The sequence below is a fragment of the Sinocyclocheilus anshuiensis genome, unplaced genomic scaffold (assembly GCF_001515605.1).
Source record: "Sinocyclocheilus anshuiensis isolate Anshui unplaced genomic scaffold, SAMN03320099.WGS_v1.1 scaffold1726, whole genome shotgun sequence".
NCBI lineage: Eukaryota > Metazoa > Chordata > Actinopteri > Cypriniformes > Cyprinidae > Sinocyclocheilus > Sinocyclocheilus anshuiensis.
In genome coordinates this window covers 314,392-327,817 of record NW_015546155.1, presented here as the reverse complement: position 1 = coordinate 327,817, position 13,426 = coordinate 314,392, and the positions used below count along the sequence as shown (strand labels likewise).

Below are 13,426 nucleotides of genomic sequence, written 5' to 3'. Positions count from 1 at the left end.
TGTAAACTATAAATGTCTTTACAGTCACTTTTGATCAATTTAATGCATCCTTGCTGAATAAAAGAAATCTCACCAACCTCACTTTTTAAATGGAAGTGTATAATACTGTATATGCATGTACATTATGCATGGATGGATGGATGGATAGATGTATTAACTTTTATTTTGGGGTGAAATAGGAGTTACATTGGATTCACTTTTCTAAATAATGTGTGAATGGAAAGTTTTCTGCTTTTTGGTAAATACAGTCTTAAAATGTTCCATTGCATGGTTGAGATCCAGCCAACTGCAATTGAGTGTGCTACAAAAACATAACAAAAAGTTTGGTTTCTTAAACTAGGTCTTTTTTGCCTATTTTATTTAATTCAAACATGGCAGATTTGATAAAATTGTGCAAAACTTTGTTTCATCTGAACTACCATTTGAACCAAAGACATCAAATATTTAACAGTAATGACTTCATATCAAACAGCAACAACAGTGCTCCCCCTCCTCATAAAAGAATTTTCAGTTAAATTCACTTCTCAGCGAATAAAGCAAAACATCAATGGCAAAAATAAATTGGTTTGCTTTCTAACTACAAAGTTTCGCAGCTTCGTACTCTTTGTAGAACGGCTGTTTGGCACTAAAAGTCTGCAGTGTGGTGAGTATTCTCTGTACCTCGGAGCTGGAGAGTTTGAGCCTATGTCGAAGTAGGCAGGCGAACAGATCTAATGGCAGTGGTCCAGGAGGCGACAGCCTATTGACCCGATATCGGATCTCCATTAGCTGCAGCAGAGCAGAGTCTTGAGATCCCTGAGTGTATGGATAGTCCAACTGTAGGATCAGATCCTGGATAGCCTCAGGGTCAAAGTGCATGCTGTAACCAAACAGCTGCATGCTGTGGATCTTCATGTATCCAAAGTTCTGAGAGGCATCCGTAGCCTCCAGAGGCTCGAAGTAGACCGTATCGTTCCCCTGAGAGGACTCGGTCCGAATGCGGCTCCTCAGGTAGAAGTGAACGGTTTCAAAAAAGCTCTTCCACCGGTTTCCCAAAGTCAAGGTCCAGTTGAAGCAATCCAAAGGAATGTCCAGCTTGGTTTTTTCCCAGTCTGGGTAGCCATTTTGATTGATGGGCATGGTCCAGCTTTCTGAATGGCTACCGCCAAAAGGGTTGACGTAGACGGACAGCACAGGCTCCAGGGTGGAGTTCTTGGTCATGCAGATCTGCAGCGAGACGCCCAGGAGCATATGGATGCGGTTGGATTTGAACTTGTTGCTCTTTAGAGTAAGCAGCATCCTCTTTCTCCAAGACGGGTCGAACCAGACATTGAGGCGAACGTCATTGCTGACGAAGATTGCGTGCGTAGTGATGCGGCCGTCTCGGTGTTGCAGTAGGTAGCGTAGCTCCAGGTCTTGTAGGTCAGTCTCAAAGCCCAGGTAGTGGTCTGTAGGGTTGGGTACGGCGTATTTACAAACTCCATGACTGAGAACATAACCTGGGTTGCAGCTGGAGCAGCGGGTGCGGTTGTCCACCGAGCAGGAAGCGCATCGGTGGCCGTCGCCCACCTTGCACGGGACGACACCCTGGCACGAGGAGCTTTCATACGGACAGGCGCAAGTCCGTAATTCCTCTGTGTAAAATCCCAGTTGGTTATTCTCACTGCAGTACAGGATGGACAAGGTGAACTGTAGCCAGTAGCTCAATGGCCTGTGAAAACAATAAAAAAGTGAGGTAACAAGAGAAAACGAGATTTTATAGCTTGTAATGTATGCAAATAATTGCGGAGATCATAAGGCAATGATTCGCAACAAACGGTGACTGTCAATAAACAGCTTTGTTTAAGCAACAGAACTAATTGGTTTTTAACCTTGAGCTCTGCTAATATCTGCCTTTGAAAGCACTGGTAGGGCAAAAGTAATCCATTAGTGCAGCAGTATCCTCAGAGGCTGTAGTGGGTGGTTAAACAATAGATTACTCATTAGTCTTTTTCACTCGCTTGGAGATCGGGCTTGGCTAAACAATAGCGCTTTCAAATCAAAATCCAGTAGTGTAATAATCATTCAAAGTGATTTCACAACACAAACTGTATTGCTCAGAGCAGGGGTCTCCAAACTTTTTTCTGCAAGGGCCACATAATTTTCCCTATTTCTTCAATTCGTCTGGTGACTGTACTTGCGGACAGACTCACCGCATTTAAGACATCTTTCTTATCGGGGCACACCTCCTCCGCAACAGCACTCAGACATTTCTCGACGAACTCGCCGTCACCCACAGACACTGTTTCTTGACAGATGAGACAAACAGCCACTTCTTTGCACTGAATAAAAAAATAATCACTTGTCCACTTTTGGTTAAATATCCTGCATTCTGAATCAACCTTTCTCTTTCCCAACCGCTTGGCCATTTTGTCATCTCTTTGAATTTTTTCGCTGGTTCGCGCGTCACCTGTTCGATCGCGATGGTACATTATGTTGAACGTACCATTCTGTTGGTAGGTGAATTTAACAAATAATTAGGCTACGTTAATAACCAAGGGAAATTTTAGTCTGAAAGCAAATATTTATTATCAAATATAGACATGATATAAGTGAAACTGTATATTTAAAATTACATTTTCAAAATATGTCTCTGGCATTGTTCAGAGGGCCGGTCCAAATGTGGGGGTGGGCCACATTCGGCCCGCGGGCTGTAGTTTGGGGACCCCTGGCTCAGAGGATACCCTTTCAAAGCTCAAAAGACTTTAGAGATTTTAATTATGTTTAATTTATATATCATGAATTCATTAAATGAAAATATGCACAATTGTTGCTTTTAAAACTTTCTGACGCCAAGGACCCCTTATATGATGGACTCCTTTTTTAAAATGTAAAGACAGATATATTTATTCATGTATAAAGAAAGAAAAATAACCACAATAATATCACAATATAAAGACAAATGTTGTCTGCAAAATTAAATAACTGGCTTTTTTATTGTCATTTTCCTGAAGCTTAAATAGATTAGTAAAATATCTGGAAAATATTGACTTTGTTTTAACTTCACGGTGTCTTTTTCTGCCCACTATTAGGTAGATGTATGAAACTGAAGAGAAACCGTTTCAATTAAAATGTATTTATATAATGCATTTCACGTCATTGAAGCATCACGTCACATTCAGGCGTGAAAATGTTTTATATTTACGATTTGAGTTCGGGGATGCTCAATTTCGATTGGGAGCGGTTAAATGATCCTAATGACACCACACAATAGAAGATTTTTTTGGACAAAAAAATCGTTTGCGACAAGCCTCGAATCGGGCTACACCCACTCCCCCAATATCATTCAGACAGAAATAAAAATAAGTTAATTTGGCAAATTAAAATTCTCAAAATATTCTCTATTGTGTGCCACAGAAGGAATTAAGTCATGCAGGATGACACTGGAATGAATTCTCTCATCTGCTGTCCTTTTAATTTCATCACTGTCTAGAAGAAACAACCGAGTTATTAAAGTGATCTTATTGTGACATTTCTTTCCTGTGAGATTAAATGGAAAAACATACAATTTCAACTCAAATCCTATAAACCTCTAACTTTTACTGTTTAATGATGCAGAAACATTCCGAATTCCTTATAGACTAAAACTTGCAGCCTTTCATGTATCTTAATTTGCATAGCTTGCATAATTAAATAAAAAATATTCGGATTCACAGGTTTAATGTGTGGCTATAAATATGATTTACCTCTCCCTTAGAGACACTATTTTGGGCTGTGTGCGACATCTCTTGCTGAGGCTGAAGAGCTTGTTAGCGGTTCGTCCGGTCTTGGAGAGCAGGAGGCTAACGCGACTTTCTAGCTGTCTGTAGCGTTGCTGTAGAGTGCTGTCTGTCCTCCACAATTGCTGGATTCTTGATGAATTTAGAGCGCTCTGTGTTGGTAATTTACCCATGAAGTTCTGGAACTCATCTGATGAAAAAGTAGATCTGAATTAACCCAATGTTTTACTGAAGATTTTCAAAAAATAGTTGTCAGTAAAAGACCCATGCATACTAGGAGCTAGCCCCTTAGCATTAGCATACATGGAACATAATTGGTTTCAAGGTAGTTGAATACTAACTGTTCATATTAAATAAATATAAAACAAGTAACACTTGTTTGTATGTCCATATAACAGGGTCTGGACAGGGTGTGAGATTGTTTTGCACACAATTGTCAAAGTTCTGTCAAAATATTTTAATTCCCAGAAACACATTTTTACTATACCACATGGGTGAAATGACACATAATACAATATAAAATATAATATAATATAATATAATACACTTGCAGAAAGCACATACTTTGTACTCAAATTGAGTAAAGATCATTTCCAAGAGTACAAACGAAGATTTTTAAAAGTTTTAATTACTATATACAATAGTTTGTGAAAATGAGAGTATTAAATACAATTCAATTTTTTTTAGCCATATTTTCATTGTAAAGTGGTAATCTGCAAACCTGCAAAAAAGATTATTTTGCCTTATTTACAGTAACCCATAAAATGTAGTTTTGTTGTTATAAATCGAAAAATTAGGTACATTTTTAGCTTACCGTTTTTTCAGTGTTTGTTATCATACTGATTTGCCTTTCTTTTGTCTATGCATTATTCTTGTACTATTATTGTTTGTACTATTCAATCGTTGTTAATTTCCCTGCTGTATCTCAATTGGAAAGTGTCCATGAGCTATGCAAAGGTGCTATATAAATTCAACTTTATTATTGTTATTACTGTTATCATCATCATCATCATCTGTTTGTTATTTGCAATGCTTACTAATGGTATTTTCACATACTACAAGACAGCAACAAAAAGCAGATCCCAGCCATGGAAGATGCTGCAACAAATTTTAACCTTGAATCCAGTCTACACAAATATATATATTTTTTATTTTATATGTAAGAGTTTTATTTGTTTCTCTGCTTGCATTCATATGTTAATGCTATTCCAAAGTGAAGACTTATTTAAAAAAAAAAAAGTGGATATTTTGCCATACAGTGACATGATGAACAATTTGCACATGGCAACAATTATTTTTAAATACAAATTGTCTATTTGTACCCAGGTGCAAATAACATCTCCCACACAGCTAAGCTATTTGCACTCACTGTAATGTGAAGCCATAGATATTTAGGACAAAATTTGCCACTTATGTACTGTAGCTGCAATGGTGTGGTGTAAAGTTGAAACAAATACACTTATATGTGCGAACAACCAAAATCAAAATCCAGCTATGCTTCCCGCATCTCATTAACAGCATTCCTGTACATATTTTTGGACTCTTTTCCATTCTAAATCAACCACAAGATTTTTGTTTTGTGCTGTTGTAATTTTTTAACAAATATTTCTATTTAGCTTTTAAATTATTTTTGTAAAATAAATAATTAATTTTTTTAATTAATTTTCAGTGACTTAAATTTAGTTTATTTTAGCTAGTTGCCAAAGCAACATTTCTAATCTCCATTTAAGTTTTTCCTCAAATATTTTTATTTTATTATTAAAAAAAATTGAATAATAAAAATCTAAATTTTTCCCTTACATAAGAGAATTATTGGTCAGTGAGGATGTGTTTAGTAAAGTTGGTTGCTGGTTAAGCTAGTTAAGCAAGCTAGCAGCCTACACTCTAAAAAATGCTGGGTTATTTCAACCCAACTTTGGGTCAAATTTGGACTAACCCAACTTTTGGGTTAAAAATGTAATGTAAAAATTTAAACCAACAGTTGGGTTAGTCCATATTTGACCCAAAGGTGGGTTGAAACAACCCAGCATTTTTTAGAGTGTAATGGGGATGAAAATGTCCCACAAGAAAAAGAGAAACACAAGAAGTTTTGGCACCTGACTCTTTAAATTCCTGGTTCTCCTGCCTCCAGGCCTCCCTCATGCGCTCCAGGTAGTTTTCCTGGGAATGGATATCAGCCTCAGGGCAGTTACACTGGGGAAACTCCTTACTGCATTGGCACCAGCAGTCATTGCCTTTGCACACAAATTGGCCTTCAGCATTGCAGCCTATGTAGCCTAAGGCAGCCTGAACAAAGTTGCTCCTTAAATAACTAGGCAGAATAGCCTGAAGTCCTGTAGAAATACAGAAGTGTGAGATAGACCACACATGCCTCCACTTTTCCAGTACGGCCTTATTCTTGTCAGTTGCTAAATCCTTTAATCCAATTCAACTATCAACATTCAAGATTTGTGTATAATTGGCAGGCCAATTAGACAACAGCGGCATCTAGGCTTTGATCGTGTAGCTACCATGGCTCATCACACAAGCACAACCTCTGGAAAACACTTTAGAATTCCTGTAGCATCGGAAGTAGTAAGTGCGGGATTGTGTATCTCTCTACCTTGCAACTGAACTTTGTTCTCCTGGCTGTGAACCAGAACGGAGCTGACAGAGTCGAGGTTGTCATAGTTACTGCAGCCCAAAGGGCCAGTCCTGGTCTCTGTTACCTGGAGAGAGAGACGACAGCAATTATTGTCTTTTTCTAATAAATTAATTGAAGCGACTGGTAAATATCAAGCACACCTGACCAGTGGGTGAGTGATTGTCAATGTAACCATCTAAACCACGGGTGTTAAACTCAGTTCCTGGAGGGCTGGAGGCCTGCAGAGATCCAACTAATCAAGTCCTTCAGGCTTATTTGAAAACTTCATGGTATGTTGTGTTAGAGCAGGGTTGGAACAAAACTCTGCAGGACTCCGGTCCTCTAGGATTTGAGTTTGACACCCCTGATCTAAACGATCAACACCTGGGATCCTACACTCAGATTCAGGGATTTTCACTCAGAAATTGCTAGAAAATGTCATAAACAAACAAATACTAAATAACACACTGATTTAAAGGTGAAATTCTGAAGTAGAAAAATTGAAAAACTTGTTATATTATGCATTTTGTCATTTAATTTAATGTCATGTCAAATATGACAGTACATTTAAAGGGGTCATATGATGCGATGTCAAGTTTTCCTTTCTCTTTGGAGTGTTACAAGCTGATTGTGCATAGATAAGATCCCTGAAGTTGCAAAAGTGGAGTCAGCTGTCTTAACCGTGGCTTGTGTACTGCATACATAGCAGCGTCATCACTGTGTCTGTCACGCGTGATTAATAAAATTTTTTAAAAGAACAGCATTTATTCAAAATAGAAGTCTTTACTATTACTTTTTATAAATTTAACATATCCTTGCTAAATAAAAAGAATCCTGAAAAAAGTATCACAAATAAAAAAAATGTAAGCAGCACAACTGTTTTCAACACTGATAATAAATCAACATATTAGAATGGTTTCTGAAAGATCGTGTGACACTGAAGTAATGATGCTGAAAAATCAGCTTTGCATCACAGGATTTATATTTATTTATTTTATATATTTTTTAACCTTTTCAGCACTGGAATTTAAATTTTTACCAATATTTCTTATTTCTCTAATATTTCTTATTTTTTAAATATTTCCCTAATAATCTTGCTGCACTCATTGCCTTTTTTAAAACATTATCTAAATCACTTTATTTGAAAAACTTCAGAAAAAAAACACACAAAATCAGCACTTTTTTACCTTTGCAACTGCAACAACAACTATGTAGGCCTACTTCTGTTTGTGTAATGATGCAAGAGTTGGTTGCATCTGGTCCTAATTCATCATGAAACTAATTAGGTTAACATCACTGTATTTAATTAACATTTTTATTATCTTTGCATCTTTGTGCATCCCAGCGAGCTCTGTATTCTGCTGTGGCATAACACTATGGATTTTATCCAGCAAAATAATTAAAAAGCTGAGGTAGTTTATCATTTATGAAAAAAAAGAAAAAGCTATAAAAAGTATTCAAACGGCATGAAATCAAGGGCAAGAATCAGCGGATTGTGAGAGAGACAGAGAGAGAAAAATCACAACTCCATTACACCCGCAGCAGGCTCTTACGCTGCTGTTAATGCTGCTGGAGGGAGATTCATTAAATCCTGAAACATCTTTTTGAGGTACGAGCCAGCTCATTGTCCCAGCAAAGGCCAAAAACACAATAGGCCTGTTGTTGCACTCTGCATCTAATTGCACATCAAAGAAAACATTGATAAATACAGTATTGTATTCAGGACTGAATTTTCATTTTTGTGTGAACTGTTCCTTTAAAAGTCCTGATTGACATCGGATGACAACATTCAGCCAGACACTGCTGGGAAAACAACACCAACACAATTTTTTCCCGCTGAACTTAGAGACACTTTAGTAGTGAAAACTGATTTCCGCTATTTAAACGATGGCATCCTGTGGTCAAATTTAATTTAGGTGCCAGAAAGAAGCATCGTGAGTTCATGTGAAGGTTAATGTTCTTTGGCCTTCTCTCTTCCGCTTTACTGAAGAGTAAAAAACTGTGAATAATGCGACTGTGCCCCAAACACTCTGGATTTACCACTTTGATTAATACAAATGCAGAGTGAGTATTTCACCCCTACTTTTATTGTCCGTGTTAAAATGAAAAGCTAATACAAACAGCAACAAATCTCCACCTGATAAGCAATAATCTATAACATTAAAAACTATTATTGCACACAGACAAATCATTATTCTTCTAAACACATTTAAAACCCTTAATTAGTGTAGAGACAGATAATTGTTCAAACCACCGCTGAGGTCAGTTACTGATGCCATCTGCGACTATACCGAAGACCCAGCTAAACTAACGAGGCCGAGAGATTCAGTAGCAGTGCATCATAATCAAACCTCTAATTTATGCTCTCAAACACTCTTTGAATACAGTCCTCCCTCACCTGCTCCTCCATAAGACTAACACTGAGGAATCATCCAACTAGCTCCATTTAACACCTCGGCTAACCTTATAATAGATCTTCCATACATCTGTTTTCTTGCCTCAGAGCCCACTTCATGCTAGATGCAACTAATGAGTTGAATTAGTCAATGCAGAAAGGAATCTAAATGGAAGAGCCAGGCTGATCCATCACCGTCATGCATGTTGTGACTAACGCAGACAGGCGCTTTGTCCTCATTAATAGCAACTTAGCCTGGGATCCTCTTAGCAAACGGGCTCAGACCCCAAAACGGTTCGCCTGACTGAGATTGCGAATGACTGAATGTGGCAGGACAGAGTTCGAAAAGGCTTTCGGATGGAAAACTGCTGGCTGGGATTAAGTCGCTGCTTTGCTGATGACTGTTTGAGAATTTTTCAAAGGAAACCTTGGGTCATTCATATCTGAAGCACTTGAGTGGTTTAAGTATGGATTTATATTTAAAGGCTGTACTTGGCACTGACGCTTTGAACAAAGCCTGGGCAAATGAGATCAGTTTGGAGTCTATCACGAACACCGCAGGCGCAAGGTTATGCTGCTGATAACTGTGCATTGAATAATGAACTCACCTCCAAGGCAGTAATAGTTGTATGCAAGAGGAAGGAATTTTTATTTAATACACGAGTTTCACAATTTGAGTTGAATTACTGAAATAAATGAACTTTTCCACGACATTCTAATTTATTGAGATGCACCTGTATGTATTGCCTGCGGTTGTACGTATGCACCTAACGTAAATTCACATTGAATATCATTCCCGGTTTTCCTGTGTCTTAAATTACAAAGATGTTGATGTGAGACTTGACTTGGACTCCAATTTATAGACTTTCGCAGGATATGAGTCTTTCAAGAGAAAAAAATTCTCTGAATTGTGACTGTTTCGTAGATATAAGGAATTTAACAATTCCAGTTCTGCTCCTTTAATGATTATTTTATTACTTATTATTATTAGAATCAAATGCCAATATGTGGCCTTAAATATGTATTAAACAACAATAATTGTATTAAACATAACAATAGTACACAAACCAAAGTAGAAACGTTTAATTAATTTATTTTTATTTGTTTACTATTGACAAAATCATAATTTGTATCTTTAACATGTTGTCATATGCACAACCAGTCAGTTACTACCAGTATTATTTTACTATCATTGTAATATTTTGAATTAGATTTTTTTTGTAATTATAAAATATTTATAATAAATAAAACAATTATGAAATAATTATAAAATAATTATACTTTTTTTTTTAATATGTTTGTATAAAAAAATCTGCACCATAAATTTAGTTAAAGTTTTAATAATTTTGTTGTGCATTTTTGTAATTTTTGTTTTAGTTTTTTTGTGTCTATAGTATTTATTAACTTTTATTTATAGTTATTTTACTACTATGCTGGCAGCTAGCTGAAATAAAATAAGATGACATTTTTTATATTTTATTTTATTTTATTTCAGTTAAAGTTTATTTTATTTCACATAACAAATATTATTATATATATTTTTTTATGGTTTTGGTTAATGATAATAACCCTGCTTACTATACAAGCCTTAAAGGGGTAGTCCACCCATAATTGAACATCTGTCATGATTTACTCACTCTCATGTTGTTTCCAACCTGTATGTGTTTGTTTCTTCTGTTGAGCACAACAAATATATATATTTTGAAGAATGTTGGTTACCAAACAGTTGATATCCCCCATTGAATTCCATAGCTTTTTTTTGCTGTTGTTGTTCTTCATGCTATAGAAGTCAATGGGGACCATCAAATGTATGGTTACCAACATTCTTCAAAATATCTCCTTTTATGTTTAACAGAAGAAAGAAACTCATACAGGTTTGGAATAACTTGAAGGTGAGTAAATCATGACAGAATTTTCAATTATGACTGGACTACCCCTTTAAGGCAGTATAGTAAGCAGGATTATTATCATTAACCAAAACCATTAAAAAATAATAATAATTGTTACGTGAAATAAAATAAACATTAACTGAAATTTTTGTGTGAACTGTCCCTTTAAGAACACCATAACACAGTAAGCTGAGCAGTATGTGTTTGATTCACTAAAAAAAGAACAAGCTCATATAAATCATTTGTTTCACAATGTGTGGACTACATTGGACGAGCTGTGCCTTTGATTCACTTAAAATAACCAATTCATAACAATCATTTATTCAAGAATCAAGCTCCACTAGTTGCAATGTACAGTGTGTTTTTGATTAACCTAAAAGAACTGAATCATAAGAGTCATTCATTTGGAAAACAGACTGCACTGGCTGTACAGTATGTTTCTGATTCATTTAAAAGAACCAAATCTTAAGAGTCATTCTTTTGGGAAACAGACCACACTAGTTGCAATGTATATTTCTGATTCACTTTAAAGAACCATTTTTTTTTTCCGTTATTTGTTCAAGAAAGAGACAACACTGGTATTTTAAATTAAATGGAACTGATTCATAATAAGAAGTCAACCAGTCTCTTGTTGGCCTAACAGTAGAACATGCTATTATGTTAATAGCATAATTAACTATGAACTTATTAACTATGCTATCATTTCTATAGAAATAGAGAATCATTCATAATGTTAAATGTAGCTGTTGATACAACGATATACTGGTTTAGCATGAGGGAAAACAAATCCCTGTTTACACAGTTATCCATTCATTTACTATGGGGAAAACAAAGGAAGATTATGAGTGGGCATTCAGGGAAAGAAAAGCCGTGTCTGAACATTGTTCAGTGGTTTTCATTTTTAATTGCTCCCTTGCTGACTTTGATAATGGGTAATGAATAAACTATCCATTTTAAAAGTGCACAGTATTAATATAAATGGTCTGTTGATTCAAGTAAAACCTCCTACACTTACTTATGTTAGGATTAGAATGACTTAATGAACAAGGAAAATCTGTGAAATAATAGGTAAATATAATTTATTATACCTACAACACAGAGAAAACCATTACTACAAGACTTGAGTTCTGGCATGGCCTTTTGACATGGAATTAAGCAAGACTTGTGAACATGACTCGTCCATACATGAATAATAATAATAATAAAATCTTGAGGCTCCCATCCTTGATTTTCTAATCAGAGAAGTCTAAATGTCCAAGTGAGACAATTACAGAATGGACTGAAACTAGGTCCTCATCGTTATATGTTAAGAATGAAGTTACAAATTGTTTTAATTTATGACTGCAGGGCAAATTAGCATGGGATTGCAATCCCATAAAAGTGCTGATGGAAGTGTAAAGTTCTGCAGCTGATCTACTGACAATGGGCAAATGAAAAAACACAGATGCATTCAGATCATTTCCATAATGACCAATGCAATCTACCAAGAGCAGAGCAAATTAGCGACTATCGCAGCCATGTCAAGTGCAGAATGGGTTAAGACACTTTTTGGATGTTAAATATTGACCCAAATACTGTACCAGTAAACTGACTAGCGCAAACCTTAGTAAATAACGTTGATTTATTTAAATGCTCTCCTCTGTCTGAAAGGGAAACTCCTACTAATGCAAATGCAATAAAGTTAGTCACAAAAATAACTGTGTCCATGCCTTTTCATCCCTAATTTTTCACTCCTCTGTAGTAACTCCTGATAGTCGTTTTTTAATGCCAAAAGAGGTTTACACTGGCACAAGCTGTTAATCTGGCTCATTGTTACCTACAGCTAGTGAATGATTAGGTTTAATCAAAGCTGCCAAAAAGGCGAGTCAATCAGTAAATGAAGCTAAATCAGACCCTGTTCCATTGATATATTTTAGATGATTATTAAAAGATCATTTAATGTGTACTAATGGGGGATTTGACCCCAGGACGATTTGATCAGGAGAAAAATTTCAACCTCTGGCTCGACTAACCACATATTTCTCATGATTCACAAGTGCATGGAAAAAGTACTTAGCAAGTGTGTTTTCTTCCACATTTTATTATTTAATATTATCTGATTAGGATTGTGTGTAATTGATATATTACTAGGGCTTAGCGATATAAAAAAAATATGAAATATAAAAATATATGAAAAGCATAATTTTTTTTCCTACAAGAAGTTGTGGTGGCTGCAATGCCAAAGCAAGTTCTTTGAAGAACAAAGAAACACATGAAGAACAAAGAAATGCATTACATATTAAGAAACAAGTACGGTGGCCGAGAGAGTTCAACGCACTGCAACTAAAGAAAACACATGCAAAATAGAAAAAAACACCAGCCAATTAAAAAAAGACCTTCATCAGCTTGACAACACATGTGCTGGAAATACTCAAAATGCAAAAAAAAAACATAAACGCACTGCAAATACTCAATGCAACCAAATATGTGCTGCAAATACTCATAATGCAAAAAATAAATAAATAATAAAATACAAATATAAAATAAAAATAAAATAATGACAAAAATATTTGAAGAGTTCATTTGCAAAAACCGATAAACGGCACTTTAAAAAAAAAAATGAGCTGATTGCCGTGCATTATTCTCCACATATAGCGCAATCTGAACCCTAAACACGTTTTGTCGGTTTTGTCGACTTTCAAGGCATCGCAAGTTCACGTTTTATTGCAGAAACCGACAAGCGCCTTTGAACAGATTGAACAGAAGCCGATAAGTCCATTTTAGCGAATCAGCGCGCTGTATT

General features: G+C 35.9%; 1 protein-coding gene across 1 annotated transcript in view; it reads right to left on the bottom strand.

Annotated features, from left to right (window-relative positions):
* Positions 1-223: 223 nt before the first annotated feature.
* LOC107701336 (BMP/retinoic acid-inducible neural-specific protein 3-like) overlaps positions 224-13,426 on the bottom strand; it is a 22,733-nt gene continuing 9,530 nt past the window's right edge. Inside the window, exons 5-8 of the mRNA XM_016503326.1 lie at positions 6,340-6,445; positions 5,834-6,070; positions 3,705-3,927; positions 224-1,690 (exon numbers count right to left, since the gene is read on the bottom strand). Coding sequence (XP_016358812.1) covers positions 574-1,690; positions 3,705-3,927; positions 5,834-6,070; positions 6,340-6,445 — 1,683 coding nt within the window. The 3' untranslated portion in view covers positions 224-573. The remainder of the gene's footprint in view (positions 1,691-3,704; positions 3,928-5,833; positions 6,071-6,339; positions 6,446-13,426) is intronic.